Genomic DNA, 17,651 nt, shown 5'->3' with positions numbered 1-17,651 from the left:
GGTGCGCTTGCCTATATAGACCTTTTCCTAAAATGTAACCACACACACGCAGCAACAAGACGAACACGAGACATACTGGCGGTGTGTTTTACAGATGACAGGGAGTCATGGAAACGCCCAGCGCTCTCCATGGTTACACACTCGATTCCCCCCCGCGGGATCTCTCCTGTGATTGTTGAGACGGTGCACTTAAGCTGCGCCAACAAGCCAGAGTGGCCAAAACACACACACACATGCAGCATGTACACGCCGATGATCTTATCGAGAATTAAATTGACACAAATGAACCGATTAGGTTTCTTTTTGAGATCACAATGGCTGGAATTAGCCCAATAATGTTTTTGTTTCTCTTCAGCCACAAAGCACAATCTGATATTTGCCGTTTAGTAGAAAGACAATCTTCATGTGGTTAAAGCAACAGCATTGATTAATTGGCTGTTTTTGCCCCAGGGCTATCTTTAAAGTTACACTGTATTCTACTTTTGACTAGGGCTGAACGATATTAATAAAAAAATTGAATGGCGATTTTTCGATTTTGTTGTTGTTGCGATTAACCCCCCCCCCCATTCAAACTTCAATGCAAGATTTACACATTTGCAATTATGACAGAAAATTCCATCATCCCTACACATTAAACATTCTGTTGTCCTAATACAAAGATGAAAACAAAAAGTAAGAATTGCTTCAAAATGCATTTGTTGCAGGCTGAAAATATAATTCTAATCATGGTACACTTTGCAAGGTCATTTGTTCTCTTAAACATAATAATCCAAGAAAACAATATTGTAGACAACAAGGTCAAATCACTAATCAAAATTACATAACATTATTCACCATCTATCTTATAGTGATGGTAAATAATAGGGTTGTGAATAGCCTAGTATCTGGCGATTCGATTCGTATCACGATTCGATTCGATACCGATTAATCCCGATGCGAATCTATAAATTGATTATTGCAATTTATTATTATTTTTACTCAAATTTAGAATATACTAATCAGTAAACTTGTACATGTACACTGTAAAATTTGTATGCATTTTTATTTATTTATCTGAAAATTCAGGCTTATAACTGAGTCACTGCATTTAACAAACAGGTTGCAGTCTGTTTCATGTTTGAACAGCACTGAATTAAAATATTAAGGCTTAATGGTCCATTAACATAACATTCTTCCATGCTTGATGTGTGAATCCTGACCCTAAGTAAGACGTTTTGTTGAATATTCCCATCAAAAAAATAATGTTTTAAAAAATCGATTTGGCAGCATATCGAAACGATTCGAGAATTGCGCGCTGTAATATATATGCGATATATTGCCGAATCGATTTTTTTCTTACACCCCTAGTAAATCATAATAATGATAATTATTATTTATTCAAACTAGGTAAGAGTGTCAAAAACATTAAGAAACATTAGAAAAACTATTAAGGACAATACACACATACACATCACATTAAATCTGCTTGACCACATATCAGTAGTTGTGACATAATATTCCACATTTGTCAACTCCGTTTCCACTTTTCCTCGGTGCTCCTCATACAGCTGCGGGATGGCAACTTGGTTGAAGTAGGTGCGGGAGGGAATTACGTATCTTTGATCCAGCGTGGCGATAAGGTTTTTAAATCCCGCATCTCTTTGGTCAGTCTCTCAATAAGCCACACGCACACACGTCACCCTCTCGATCTGGATCGTTTAGGAGCACTGCCAAAAACCGCGGCTTTGGCGATGTCTTTATTGCGTTTCCTGACACTGCGATTTTCGGTTGTGAAACGATATATCGTTTAGCCCTACTTTTAACCCACATTATGTATCAGAAAATGCATACGCAACTTTGAGTCTGTGATCTTAAAACTACTCTACTACTAACATTAAAAGTGTTTGTAAGGTTGCATTACTACATATCCCCATCTTTTAATATGTCTTTTTCAACAACCCTTTTTAATGAGCGTGTGCATCACTCATTACTACGGCTCATGGTTGGAATGAGGTTAACTCTTTTGCTCCCAAAAAAATGTATAAATACGTTCTATTTTAAACATTTTAAGTGTTCTGAAGATGTTTTTTTTTATACTAGAGCATACAGAAGGCTTTGATGCAGCCACTCAACTGCATGTAACTGTTGGAGCAATGGTAGTTATTACACAAGGGCCAGCAGGTGGCAGCAGCGTATAAGAGATCAACCAGGTCCATGTTGCAAACAAGCTCATTTACGCACAGTTCTAAACAGATTTGTGAATAATGATGAAACTTAGCTATATTCTATTGCTAATTGCTGCAAAACGGAAAACAGTTAGAAATATACTTTTTTTTCCTGATGAAAGAAGATACTCTAATCTTTCTTTTGGCAGGTTCCACGTTTTGTAGTAATAGATCACAATATTCCGTGGGCCTTGCAAACCAGTACAAATCCAGTGAAACAGCCGGGAGCGAAAGGGGTTGCTTCAGTGAAAATGGCTGGGAGTAGATGAGTTAATCAAGCCTCCTTTGCATGCGTTTTTGGCTCTGTAATTATGTTTTTAATGTTGTAATATCCCTTATATTGAAATATACAGTATAGTGTTGATTCGGGCTGAAACGAGTCCTCGAGTAATTGAATACCCGCTTATTTACGTGTACACTGTCAGGAAGTAAGCATGAAGGCCAACTTCAAAATAAACCTGAACTTACCAAATTAAAATAGAGATCAATGCCTTGAAACGTTTTTATTTTGAAATTGTTTATCATGTTAGTTACTACTGATGTCAACAACGCGACTTAGTCCTGAAATCACATTCAAATGGTAATTAAGGGTGCATAACGAAAAGACATAATTACGCTGACATTGTACAGCGCCTGTTGCCAAAGTTTAGCAGCTGCTCTAGCATTTATTTATTCATGTAGATTGGCGAGTACCACTGGATTATTATTATTTTTTTAACAAGTCTTACTCAAAAATCGCTAGATTCGCTACTATGGTTCTGCCGTCACATCGTCTCATCGTCTCTTATTAGTTTTTCTCAGTCGCTTTGGTACATTCCTCAGTGAGAATTAAAATGCGCAAAACAGTATGTGCATTTTTCAGATTCATGGTTCCCCTACAAAAGCCATTTTCTTCCTCAAAATCTTTAGTACATCGCTCAAAAGTAAATATTTGTGTCACCGAACATCAGAACAAAGGAGTCTTTGTGTCTTTGTGTATAGAAATTGCTTAGTCGGCGTACTCTGAAGCGACGTTCTGATATAAGTTTTGTTGACAAATTCAGCATTGGAAATTGGAAGTTACACTTTCGTGTATGTGGAGGATTGGTTGCAAGAAGACTGGGCAAGATAAGCTTTTCACTTAAAATGTCATATTGCTTTCACAAATCGATACTATTGGTCAATGCATATGCGTGGGTATGATTTTTTACCACACAAGTGTTGAAAATGGCTTTCTATCTTTGATGACGCTATGTTAATGCTTGAACAACCGTGACATTTTTGGGCTCTCCTGAAAAGTGATGATTTAGGAGGCACGAGGATTCCGCCCGATGCCAGGAGTTGAGTTACTCTTTGTACTGTAAATTGTTTGACAAACTGTCTGATTTTGATACAGATAGAGCACTGCATAGCACAAAGAAAAAAAGCAGAAATGGGACAAAGGAAAATTGTACTTGTAGAAATTACAGTACAGTCTTCCTACTTCCTCAATTATCTTCACTTGTTATGAGCTATTTCAGAAAACAACTCGTTTTCCATGTAAAGATTTCTACAAAGGCCTTATGGCCAACATTTTGTGGGGTGTGAGACCATTCTACAGCGTCCCTATATTTTTGATCACTATGACATAAGCAATTAAAAATTTCGGAAAATAATAAAGAATTGGACATAATCGTTTGCGTGGATGTGCAAAAGCATTTTCAACTTGATGAGAAACTGTTTTTTTATGTGTGTGTCGGTTTCCATCCACCTATTTGTATTCTAATTTTCAAGAATTGTGAAAAAGAAACTGAATGGAAACGGCAGAAGAAAAAAAAGGCCAAAAATTCAGGGGGAAATGTTTTTACGCTTGGAGGGGTTGTTTTTGAAGCGTTTTGAAAAAAGGAAAATGCCCATTTTGGCGATGGAAACAGGTTTTGCGAATAAGCGACTCCAAGACCGGATATACGTCACACGTTTTGACCGATACTACGTCACACGCACGTTTGTAGTCACAATAAATGGCGGCTGATAAAGTAAGATATGTTTGGGGAGACGAAGAAACCCGATTCTTTTTTTTATATTTAATTAAAGAAAAAAAACATGAGTGAAATTTTAGATGGCTTTATTTAACATCAGCTCTCAATGCAACGACACACTTCACTTACATGCGGGAGGGAAGCCAACAAGACAAACTACTTCCGTTCAGTCAGTCAAAACCAACATTCCCACCTGGAACTCCCCATTGTCCTAAAGTTCCGTCACTACAACGTCATCTCGCGCCGCATATTGGCAAAAGAAGAGCGGATGGAAACGGGCATAAGTCGCATGTCCGTTTTGCGCATTGACACAAAATTTGCATAACATTTCTGAAACATTTGGCTGGAAACCTGACTATTGAGTGAAAATTGGAAAAACTAGCTGCAGCCCTAGTGCTAACCTTTTTTTTACTCTCATTCCGTTTTCCTCCAGATTTCACTGACCAGCCACCATAAGCAGAGGTCAGGGGGTGGGGGTCTGATTGAAGGTGTGCTATTATCCCACGCGGTTGGCATGGCAACGGTGTACCAGGTTGAGAGAGTTTCTTGCTGTTGCCACATTCTTGCAACATCTTGACCTAAAACACAGAATGGCATGTGTTTTCTGATGCTAATATTTTATGGAGGCGTGTTGGCGGGTTCGCGCCTTTTGTGTCAGGGTTTACATCAAGACAGGAAGTGGGTTCGCCCAGTGGCGCCTCGAAGATGGAGGAGGAGGCTTTTCAGGCAGATGAGAGAATGAAGTGTGGCGAGGCAGCATATACACAGAAGGCGAAATCAAATTATTTCTTGCGCTCTGCCCGCCGTCGTGGCTGAAGGAGAGCGTGAATCTTTTACCTCCGCCGGCAGGTGACACCACAGCTCGGAGCGCGTGCGCAGACTTAACTAAATCGCACTCGCTTTCATTCACACGCTGCTGCTGATGCTCTGTTATTGCACAGATGAATACATTTGAGGCCAGCGAGAGGGTCAATTGGAGGAGGGGCATGCGATGACTGCAGAGGGAATGGGGAGAGGTTCATTTGCACCTAGTCTTTCTTTCTCTTTAATATCAGCCAACTATTTGTCATTGAACAATTCAGTGTGATGGCAAAATCAATTGTGCTGTGTATAAATAACAACTCCGAGCTCATTTAAACTCTCAGATGCTTATTATTGAGAATATTATATCATATAATAACTCCATATTATTGAGTTCATTCGCGCGCATCTACTCGCATGTGCACCATTGACACAAATGCTGCAGTTACACTTCAGGCCAGCGGTGGCAGTCGCGAGTAGAAAAGTGACAAACTCCACATTGCACCTTTAGCTGGTGTTATTCTAACTTTTATAGTATTCTACTCCTCCCCCTACTTCACTGGTGCGACACTGTCTGGTGTTTGCATGGCCGACGGGGGCCGCTTGCTTTGTCAACCGAGATTACAAAAGAATGACTGGCATGATGGAGGGCCACAATGAGACGTGTGCCGTCTGCATCCTGAGCACATTTCACAAACTCAAACCCTTTGCTCATTGTTTCGTCCTTTTTCTACAAAAAGATTGAAAACAGGAAACGGAATGCCAGCTAATGAATTGCCACAAAAGGATGGATTTACTTTAAATGGCTCAAGGCAAACATTTTATTTTGATTTTGGTTTTATTTTCATGTTTGTTGGCACTTTTCAGGCAACAGTAGAAAAAAAAACATTAATTGGGTACCCTCAGATCACAAGGTTTCTTCCAAATGTGTGTACAAATCGTATTGGATAACTGCCAATGTGACTGTATTCGTCCGTCGTTATGGTCAGTCCAGACTAGGGATGGGCGAGTACCGTTACCAGGTAGATAACAATCTTATTTTAAGGCATCCGTACTTGTGACGGTGGCCAATACCAGTATCCACTGCCCTCTAGTGGCCATTTTATAATCAGGATCTACAAATTAGAAATTACTGTATTGGTATCGGTGACTACTCAAGTTTTGAGTAGTATCGAACATCCCTAGTCCAGACCACCAATCCATTTTCAACAACTTGTACTCTTTAGTGTCAACAAGCACATTTGCACCTTTGGGCTATTTAGAGTCTTCACTTTAAAATGTGGAAAATCCCTGCAATCACGGGAAGAACGTACAAACTTGTGACTTCAGTCCTCTGCTGTCTTCCCTCGTTGTTCTTTAAGGTCGAGGTTATCGTGAATGGAATTTGGATTGTTGATGAAACTAATTAAGTTATCACAGTTAATTTCATGGTAGCAAGTCTTCATTATGAGCATCCGTGTGTGTACATTTTTGGAGCCAGACCAGTTCAGACGAGCTTTATTGTGCTGGCCTTTTCGTCTTAGTTTCAGCTTTAAATCAGCTTCCTTCCCTCAGCGCTGCCAACGCCATCTCCTATTTCCTTCGCTCGGCGTCTTCTTCTTCCCGCCGCACCCCCCCGCTGCGGTATTGTGCCCGGCCGGCATGGCCAGGCTGCCTCTCTGCCACCAGGTCCCACTGCCTGTGGCGTGTAATTGACTTTATCCCTGCACTGGAAAAAGCGGACGGCCCACGCCAGGCTGGAGGTGACCCATTTCCCCCGGGCATTCAGCGGCCTCCTAATCAACCATTCTCTGAGGCCGTTTCATTCACTCCACAATTAGAGCAACTCCCTTTTTGGAGAGCTCCATCAAGAGTTTGGCAGGCGGGAGGGCGGGCGGGCAGATGGGCGCGAGTAGCGGCGGCAAAGGCAGACCTCTTGTCCAACCCTGACTTTATACCTCTGCCTTGTTACCTCCTCAGCAGCAAGTGTGCTGATTGTCTCCTGGTAAGCAGCAGGCAGGTGAGCTGATGAAAAAGCAATGAGGCTGACGGACAGATGGGAGGAGATTCTCGAGAGAGATTAAGAGGGAAATCTGATTGAAAATCTCAAAAGCAGGAAGGCGGTTGTGTGAGAATTCACAACAGTTTCACTGAGACTTGAGGAAATACCTTATGTGGCCACTTGTCCCTGTTTTAATTAGCACTATACATGAATCCAAGTGTTTACTACGATGGCATATAAGGGCCACGTATATATATTTATATATATATTTATTTAATTATTTTAGAGGGCGGGGGCAATATTCCGAGAAAAAAAATCTCAAATTTGCCACACTTTTTTCTTTATAACGTGGCAAATTTGCAACTTTAAAAAGTGGGCAATTTGCGACAGAAAAAAAACCAAAAAACTTACGAGAAATACACGTAGCGTACTACTCGACTGTTTGTGCCAATACTTTTCAGTCGGGTTTCCAAATAAGGAGATAGTAATTGCTTTAGCATAGATTAATCATATCATGTTAAGCATTGGCTCTTTGAACCGTTGTGTACGGCCACTGGCCAGCGACAAAGACGCCTTGCTTTGCGAAGGTCCACACCGGGACAATCAAGCATTTAAGTTAATTTGTTAAAATGTATATTTGGTTGTACATTTATGTTTCCAGAATTATTATTTACATACATTTTGCTATTTTTTTTTAGTTGTGTCGAATCTGCTGCTCTCCGTCATTCACTTGCATTTACCTCAAATATGCTAGCATCTGATTGGATAGTGTTAGTCAGCTGACAGGGGATCAGGAAGTGTTGTCGCTCTGGCTGCGGTGAATGACGAATAAAGTTTAAATTTCAGAATGAATCCGTCTCCAACCTGCCTTTTTATTTTATAAACGGTGTCCCATTCACCACCAACGAATCATCACATGATTAGACTATAGCTACGCTACGTGTACTTCTCGTGAGTGTTTTTTCTCGGAATATTGCCCCCGCCCTCTAAAAAAAATATCTATTTATACGTGGCCCTAATACGCCGTCGTAGTTTACTACTCATGTCAGCTTGAGATTTGTCAATTCTGAGAACGAAATGAGACGTTGAGACGACGCTGCGCGGTGATTAAATGAGACGCTGTTGTCTGACTTCTGCCGTGAATCTGGATTGCTATGCAGCCGATTCGGGGCGGCCGTCTGGTCGGAGGATAACCGTGTAATCAATGAAATGAAAACGCTGCGCTGGCTGTGAAGGTTAAGAGGGTTGCTGGTGGCTTTCAGGCCACTCATTGCAGCGCACGCGCAACGTGGAGCACTGGCGCTCAATCTTCTCTTCTTCCTCTCCTCTCACCTGTTTGTCTTTTTGACATGCTTGTCTCTCCCTCCCGACTGACCCACTCCCTCGCCACTGCCTCTTTTCTCCATTTTTTTTTCTAGTCCTCTGCATTTTCTCTGTCTCCTTCTATAGTTGTGTTCACTCTCCCCCTTCCTCCCACCTCTCCCCAGTGCCTGTCGCTGTCACTGTGGCAAAGAAAGTGACCAATCAGAGCTCAACGGCTTCTCCCTCCCTCTCTTGTGTCTTCTTTTCCTTCCTTCCTTCCCCTCTTCCTCCTCCTCTCTTTCCATCTGCTTCGCCTCCCAACCGCCCTTATCAGCTCACTTCCTGGAGACCAAACGTGATGCATTATGGGAGACAGACGGCTGTCTAACGGGGTTAGTTGTGCTGCGTGTCTTTTCATCAGAGACACTACTAATCCTGCGCGTGTGCGTGTCTGCGTGCGTTTGTGTGTGTGAGAGAGAGAGAGAGAGAGAGAGAGAGAGAGAGAGCTGATGAACTCCCACGTACACAAACACACAAACAAACTCACATTCTTACTCTCATGTTCTCTCAGCGGAAGAGGCCGGCAGACGCGTTTGTGTTTGTTACTCCCTGCCAGCAGATTATCATATGCGTGATAAAAGGCATATTTTGTCCTGATAATTGCAATTTACAACTTGCCCCACACGTGTTATTTCGACTGATTGCAACAGGAATTTCAATTCACACGCTCGCAAGTGGGAATGCGAGCTAGGAAACTCCTACAGTCTGATTAACGTTATTTCTGCCTCGATGCAGGTGCTGATATGTGTACATGATGAGCAGTTTGGGGGAGAACTCCATGGAACCTCTGATCTCAGAAAACCGGAAACGCAAACTCTCCACTTGCGACACACCTGGTCTCGGGTGAGTGTGACTGATCAGCAAAATGCAACAGATCATGTGATTCCTATACTTCAATGGTGTTTATAGACAGACTTGATCAAATAATTATTCATTATAATTAAAAAATATATATCTTAGACTTTTACTTATTCATATATTTGGTTGGGACTTTATATTTAACAAATTTGGCTGAGAGAGACGTTTGTTTGTATATTTTATAGACAGTATAAAAGTATAGCTCAGATTGACTTGGTTGCTTGGTTAAGGTTCACCCAAAACAAGGCTCTGTGTTATTGGAACTAAATGACAAAAGGATGTGGCTTAAATGAGAGATGGGCATTTGGCTATGGGAAAAATAACAAATTAATTAAATGAGAAGTAAAAAATGCCTTGGAAGTAAATATTACCCTTGGATTTAGGCGCGCACTGATCACAAATTTCTGGCCAACCACTGGTCCCCGATCTTTAAAAAATCTGACCTGCCAATCTCGATCCCAATTTTTTCATAATCAACAGCCCACTAACTGATAATTGTGATTCACTCAAGGGAGTTCCTCACAATATCAATCTGGGACTGCTCCACGGGGATTTGCTCGGAAAAGGCGGGACATTCTGTACGATACTACCAGCTGATTGGACAATGCTGTCTTGTGCACATCTACCTAACTTTTGTTTTGACCAATCACGGCCACGGATGAAAATGTCCTCTTCCTTCTCGTAGCGGGGGGGCCGAGAACAGAATTAATTGCAGCGTCCATTCGTCCATGTTAGGTTAGTTTGTTTCCTACGGTTTTGCCGCTTCCTGGTTTCGTCACAGCTGCATATCCCGCCCCCAAACGCAATGTTGCTGTGTGATTGGTGATCGGTGAAAATCAGCGGGCTCGGTACAAGATGTATTCTGGGGAGTTTGTAAACTTACAAATTCCGTGAGAATTCAGCTTGCAGAGCAAGGTTAACAGGCTACACCTTCCATGTTCTAATCGTGTTTTATTGTAAAACATTGTACAATACCTGTATTACAACAATACCAATACTTCGAATGACAGAAACATTGACGGACACTCATTTTGCTGAGCAGTCGATGAATGACAGATTGACGGTTCAGCTTGAAGTATTGCCGGATTGACGATGACGGAAGGTTGTCCCGACTGTTGACGATTGCTTGACGTACTCATCTCAAAAGTCAATAATGGGTGGTCCTAAACCTAAAATATTGAACTTTTGGAAAAATTGCACTCCACTCCCAAGTTTGGAAGAATGTAAAGAACAATATTTTGAATTGAATTTGCATTTGCGTGGCCGATAATTATCGGCAATTATCGACCAATTTGACGTCATTCAGATAAACCAGATAACAAACAAATCCGCCAATAATAATAGACATGCCACGTTGGTCCATCTGTTGTGGTTGTAGCCTCCTCAACCCCTCCCCTCTCCTATGGTAGTGTTGCATATTTGTGATGTCATAATGCGCACTTCCTCGTGTTCACAGAAGATGCATCATGGCGACATGGCAGTCGCCAATGCGGGCTTTACTGTCCTGTTATGGAAAAAAACGATTTAACACATATTAACATAAGTTTATACTGTATTGTGGACACTTGTATTTAACAATGAGCTTTTTATTTCTTGTACATGAAGCAATATCGAATTGACCTTGACTGATAAGCCTGCTCGGAACAGACTTCTTGCTTTCCTATCGAGCTGACCCTCCCCTTCTCCTCCCAAAACCTAACCTTGCTGCATAAAAATCTTCCCATGATAATTTACTGCGCACATTCTCATAGATCACTTCTTATAGACTGCTCTGTAAGACTTGTGTATTTTTGAAGCTTCAAATATAAAGAAACCCAAAAGACAAATTATTTTCCAGACTGTTTTATTCATCTCGCCTAACTTCTGAAAATTCCACCCTCACAGTTTTTTGTTGCATTTTTAAAACGTGACTGTTTTGTTTTGGTAAACTCAAAATGAGTTACTGTCTGTCTTTGAAGGAGAGATATCAATCAAATTCAGCTTTGTGGTGCTTTACACAATGTTTCAATGTATTTTTTCATGCTAGACTTATAGTAGGACTCGATTGTATATTTGTACTAAAGTTCATTTTGCAAGCCGCTTACTTATCGGCGTTTATTGGTATCGGTTGAAATTCGCATTATCGCGCATCCCTAATTTGCGTGATACAGAATGCTGCTTCTCGCGAAACGGAATCAACCACTTCTTAAATACACGAGGTGATATTCTGGAAGTGCATCAGATAAACAGCCCGCGACGGGTCTTTGCTCGCAGCATTGACTTAACTGCTGAACGTTCCCACCTGTAGGAGTGACAGGAAGCGGCGGGAGCAGGAAAGCAAGTACATCGAGGAGCTGGCTGAGCTGATCTCGGCCAACCTCAGCGACATCGACAGTTTCAATGTCAAACCGGACAAATGCGCCATCCTCAAGGAGACGGTGCGGCAGATCCGACAGATCAAAGAACAGGGTGAGTTGTCGCGCTGACTGTTTGGAAGTTGCGTGAAATCTGGGGTTGTGGGGACTGGCAAGGAGAGTACACGCACACGCCAAAGCCCAGGTGCAAGGGGGAATCAGTCATTCATCTCCCTCAAATTTCACAGCTTCAACTGTTTGTTTGTGAGGATGTGAGTAAACATTGGCAGAGTTTTGTGAACCTGTCATTTATGCGCGTGTGGGGCAGGGGAGGGGAGGGGGGAGCAGCTGTGGATTGGCCGTTTAACTGAGCGTTTTGCAGGTAATCGCATCCGTTCTGCCAAAGTGCCAAATCGTCACTTGTCTTCAAGCTGCATTTCCCGTTTGGGTTCTGTTGCTAATCATCTTTTAACTCTGATCTTGAAGCAAGTTAAAGGTTAATTAGAGGGGAGAATTGGTGGCGGTGGTGTTTGTGTTTCTGTGGGGCTCAGTTGGAGTCTGCTACCTCGACAGGAAGGGGAAGAGGCTACAGCTGGCCCTGACTGGCTGCTGACAGGTTGCCATAGTTACAGGAAGTGGAGACAGACATGACACAGGCTTTTGGACACATCTCGCACTTCCTACCTGTTCTACTTCTCCCTGTTTGACTTTGGCATGCTTATCGTGCAGCTTTTTATTTGGTTTGCTCGCTCTTTTTTTTGGTTGCAATATCTTTTGTGGCTTTCTCCATATTTTCTTTTCTTTTCTTTTCATTCTCTCCTCTCCTGCCTTAACTCCAATTCGGGCAGTGTTGTATTTAGCCTTTTGTGTGGTGGGTATTTATCCAAATACATCAATCCGCTATTGCGACAAACCAAACGGCAAATGCATTTTTTCCCCGTATCGTTTATTATTGCAGCCATCTGCTTCTCCCAGAATCACCCCCCACCCTTAATTCAGGTGCCTCGACTCCTGCCCCTGCACCATTACGGCTCGCAGAGCCTCGCTAGCTCTCTCCCACGCTCCCCCTCTCCGAGTCAGCCTACCAGACACTTCCTCTGAGTCCGACACTGAATATAAAGCATGAGGACGACTACTACCTGCTGCACATGCACCCAGCCCTCCACTCTTCCTGATGGGCTCCTTAGAGAAACCTGCCCCCTTGTATGCCCCCCCTCCTTTACCTGGATATATTAAAAAAAGATACCTATGCTTGGGAAACACTGCCCCCTGCTGGATTGTCTTTAGAAGAGAATGCCAGTGGGGTTTTCCATGCGTTTGAATACAATTTCATTGTCTCCCCTTACAGGAAAGGCTTCCATCAGCGACGATGTTCAGAAATCGGACGTTTCCTCAACGGGTCAGGGGGTCATTGATAAAGACCACCTAGGACCTCTTCTGCTGCAGGTGAGTCCAGTTGCCCTCCTTACTCATTGTCAAGTCAACCTTGGGCTGACTTGCTGTCATTGCGCCACCAGGCTTTGGATGGCTTCCTGTTTGTGGTGAACCGAGAGGGCAGCATTGTGTTTGTGTCGGACAACGTGACACAGTACCTGCAGTACAAGCAGGACGAGCTCATCAGTACCAGCGTCTACAACATTCTACATGAAGAAGATAGGGAAGAATTCCACAAGAATCTGCCCAAGAGCAACAGTGAGAATGAAACACGCACACGTCACATTCATCTGTCAGTAAAACGCTGGTCTTGCTCTAATGCTGCATTAGAGGAATATTGGAAGTCAGACTTTTCCGACTTCAAACCAGGAAGTGTGTACGGGAACGCCCCCTAGAACTCGGAAATTGCACTTGCGAAACCGGAGGACCAAAATATAACAACGATTTATCACTATCCGCCATTTTGGTTGTTTACTTTCGCCCCAAACCCTTTCAGGTCGTAACTGGAAAAGCCAACTGGGTTAAATCCGACTTCCGACCTTCCTCGAATGCAGCGTCAGTCTACAACTGAGTGGCCAGCTGAGTTGGTTTTGGAAAAAGACTCTTCCCTTGGAACAAATTAGATTTTTGGACAAATGTTGTGTCTGTCTCATCCATTAAAACACATACACATAACAAAACGTGATATCATAGCTGTGCTTTTGATGAATAATATTTATCATAGTTTAATTTCTTTATGTTATGGTAAGCCCCCTTAACCTTTTTTTGGCGTCACGGACCGGTTCATACAAATATATCCTTTTTGTGGGCTGGCAACCATTTGCGACTGGGGAGCGTGAGTGGGAGGGTGCTATTAAAAAAACAAAAGCAATCATGGTCACGACTTTACATTGTTTTAAGAGTACGGTATTTGAAAATAATTAACATGAAGTATTTTTTTAAAACTGCTAATGCTATGTGAGCAGGCTGTGCAAAGCCTGCTCACTTGGGTTTTACTTGTTCGAATGAATGAATCAACAGAATTGTTATGTTGCCTGTCTAATTCAAGTTAGAAACCGTATTAAATGTGTTCAAGATAAACCTATGCTGAGAAAAATTACTGTTCAATATATAAAGTAGAAAAAACTCATATTTAAGGAATGTACGCTATTATTGCGTACATTTTCGCGTGTTTACATCCTTGCTCCCCTTGCGGTGCCGTAAATGCGTATAATGTAAAACTAAAGGTACTTCCTAAAGCAGTAGCATTGAGACACTGCATTACATCATTACAATGTCTCTTCAATCTAAAAAAAACAAAAAAACGCCAAGTAATAGTCTCTTGAAGTGCATTCATTTCAGTTAACCCACCGTGGTAGGTCTAATGTAACTTGTTAGTGGGCTCATTGTTGGAAAAGTACTTTTTTTTTTTTTGTTCATTGTTTAGCCCACTTGATTGTGACTTCAATGTGTGATGATCAGCATGAGGGTTGCAACACACAAAAATCTAATCTTATTGCAAGCGTTGCACTGAAGCCACTGGTCATTTATTTTAACAAAGTTAAGCCACACTTTCATTCAGCGAACGTATGCCCGCTCATGTGTTTGCATGAGCGCACGTCGTCTTCACTGGTTCAGCATTCTCTTTTTCGGGTGTCAGCAGGCGAGCCCTTGGCGAACAAGACTCGCAAAAAGGGAGTCGCTTTTGTGCTCAAAATGTCCTCACGCGTGCTTGTAATTGTAGCACAAATGTATCGGCATACTGGCCAATCAGAGGAGGGTACCACCCTTCGATCTCAGATTGGCTGAGACCATTATGTGAGATGGGGCAAAATGGGGCTTTATGAGTCATGGAGACTTTAACGCGCTCGATCGATTGGTTGCACGGGTGCAACATTAAAAAAAAAATCTTCTGTTTCTTTTTGTGAAATTAGGGCGCCCGCACGGCCAAATTGGTCACAGTCTACAACTCTGATAATATAAAAGAGTGGCAGTCAGGAAGTGCATAGTCCGTGAAGATGGCCTACAGCCCAGTGTGAGAATATGTTGTCACGCGGCACAAGAGGGCACACTCTATTATCGCTGTACTTAGGTTAGTGGTAGACTATGGGACTAACAGAAATCTATTGTAAACAGAGAAACCCCCCCTGTACTGACTTGTGTGTGTGTGAGATTATATACTGCAGTTGTATTCTTGCCAGTCCTGCCGCTTACAAGGTTATTGGCTATGTTGATGTCACAAGTGTTGTAGCAAAGACAGTGACAAGCCATCTTAGCGTCTTGAACGCGGAGTTTAAATGTTCTGTATGGACAAAAAGTCTTTAAAGTCAGAAAGGTCCTGAGGTCCTGCCGCCTTCAATTATCACTATAACCATATTTTGACTTTTGATGTGTCATACTCGAATAATCAGAAGTTGATTGTTAGGAATTCCACACACGCGTAGGTCTCAAACTCTGGTTCTCCAGGGCCGGAGTCCTGCATGTTTTAGATGTTTCCCCTTCACGTTGGATCGTTATCAGGCTCCTGCGGAGCTGGCTGATGAGCTGATCATTTGAATCAGGTGTGTTGGTCTATCTTTCCCTCTGATTCAAATGCTCACCAGCCAGCTCTGCAAAAGCACGATAAAGATCCTGATCATTTGAATCAGTTGTGTTGGAGGTGGGGAACATCTAAAACGTGCAGTATAGGGGACCTCGAGGTCGGGTGTTGGTGATCCCTGTTTTAGATGTTTCCCTCCTCCGGCACACCTGATTCAAATGATCACGTTGGATCGTTATGAGGCTCCTGCGGAGCTGGCTGATCATTTGAATCAGGTGTGTTGGTTTGTTGGTCTATCTTTCCCTCTGATTCAAATAATCAGCTCACCAGCCCAGCTCCGCAAAAGCACGATAAAGATCCTCATCATTTGAATCAGTTGTGTTGGAGGTGGGGAACATCTAAAACGTGCAGTATAGGGGACCTCGAGGTCGGGTGTTGGTGATCCCTGTTTTAGATGTTTCCCTCCTCCGGCACACCTGATTCAAATGATCACGTTGGATCGTTATGAGGCTCCTGCGGAGCTGGCTGATCATTTGAATCAGGTGTGTTGGTTTGTTGGTCTATCTTTCCCTCTGATTCAAATAATCAGCTCACCAGCCCAGCTCCGCAAAAGCACGATAAAGATCCTGATCATTTGAATCAGTTGTGTTGGAGGTGGGGAACATCTAAAACGTGCAGTATAGGGGACCTCGAGGTCGGGTGTTGGTGATCCCTGTTTTAGATGTTTCCCTCCACCAGCACACCTGTTTCAAATGATCAATATCGTCAGGCTCCTGCAGAGCTTGCTGATGAGCTGATAATTTGTATCAGGTGTGTTGGATGAGGGAAACATCTCAAACATACATGACTGCAGCCCTCAAGGACCTGAGTTTGAGATCTGTGACATTCAGCATGTTCTGGTATCCACACCGCTGTGGTGCTGCGTTTCCACTCGGAAATAAAACTTGACGACATCATCCACAGGGCAAAGGTAGAAAGCAACGTTGCCCAAGTGGCTACGCCTCAGTTATGGATTATGCTCCGTCGCGCTTATCTCCTCGTCGTAATGAGGAGCTCCTGGGAAGTGTCTTTTCAGAGAAGTCACAACACACCTGACAAAAACACACGCCTCCCCACTCGGCGCGAAGCAGGCAGTGTGGCGCAGCTGTCGGTCACACTCAGTGGTCCAGACAGTGTCAAACAGGCTCGAGCTTTATTCAGATCCCATGGCAGCCATCTGGAAAGTACTTACTGCTGAATAATTCACCTCTGCACGCTCCTCTCACTACATTCAATTGCTATGTGCGAATCCTTACATTTGCATGCTAAAGACGGTATTATTTGCCTCGTTTTCACTACGGAGCAAAATTTCTGAAGTGATTGGTGATGAATGTTTGTTTGACTGAGCCGACCACTCAATTAAATTCACACTGCAGCATTACTTTTAAACGAGAGGATCAGGCCTTCTGTCCTGCACCTTCCCGTACTCTTTTCCCCCTTTGTCTCGTCTTACCTTTCCTCCTGACTTTCTGGCCTTGTTTCACACAGACAGCGACGGCTGCCAAATGAGATGAATCTCACAGTTGGCTCTTTTACAACATGCTTGTGTGTGCACTCCCAGCCGTCATTGTGTCTCGCTCTGCTGCTCGCCAGCGCCATTAGGCTTCCGGTGGCGTGAATGAAATGACCTCTCGCTGCACATTCCTGCGGGATGACCACTGAGCACGCCAACTATCGTTAAATACACAAAAACTCCTAAGCTGATGTTTTTAATTTTTGAGGACCATCATTTGCCCTATGTGACTATGCTGGGCTTTCTTGGCTGAGATGAGAGAGAGAGAAAAAAACTAACACTATCAACTTGCCCCAACAACTCCCCAGCTCCATTTTTATTTTTTTTTATATCCGACCCTCTTGACATATCTCCAGCCCAGATCCTCCCCGCACCTGCCAGACAGATCCCTCTTGCCAACAATTCAAGGTCTCGAGACTTCACGCAGACCTTGCAAGACGGTTTCTGTTTTCTCTGTGAAGTTTGCCTCCCTCTTGTCTTCTTCCTCTCTCCTCCCCTGAAGGTGACCCCAGCTCTGCCTGGCTGTGCCACGCACGTGAAAGTCTGTGAGTGAAATGAGGAGTCAGGACCCTAATGAGGATAGATGACAGAATGTACTTGGCCTCTGCCGC

The 17,651-nt window shown here is 43.0% G+C and overlaps 1 protein-coding gene across 4 annotated transcripts in view; it reads left to right on the top strand.

Moving 5' to 3' along the window:
- The window catches only part of LOC147178405 (nuclear receptor coactivator 3-like), a 74,673-nt gene that overhangs the window by 44,761 nt on the left and 12,261 nt on the right, over positions 1-17,651 (top strand). For all 4 annotated transcript variants that reach the window (XM_086068845.1, XM_086068842.1, XM_086068844.1 and 1 more), the window contains exons 2-5: positions 9,081-9,188; positions 11,491-11,651; positions 12,885-12,982; positions 13,054-13,228. In XM_086068845.1, coding sequence (XP_085924971.1) covers positions 9,097-9,188; positions 11,491-11,651; positions 12,885-12,982; positions 13,054-13,228 — 526 coding nt within the window. In that variant the 5' untranslated portion in view covers positions 9,081-9,096. The remainder of the gene's footprint in view (positions 1-9,080; positions 9,189-11,490; positions 11,652-12,884; positions 12,983-13,053; positions 13,229-17,651) is intronic.

Source organism: Leptonotus elevatus, chromosome 2, assembly GCF_054856555.1.
Source record: "Leptonotus elevatus isolate MCC_2025b chromosome 2, RoL_Lele_1.0, whole genome shotgun sequence".
In the NCBI taxonomy this organism is placed as follows: domain Eukaryota; kingdom Metazoa; phylum Chordata; class Actinopteri; order Syngnathiformes; family Syngnathidae; genus Leptonotus; species Leptonotus elevatus.
This window is presented reverse-complemented; position numbering and strand designations above follow the sequence as displayed.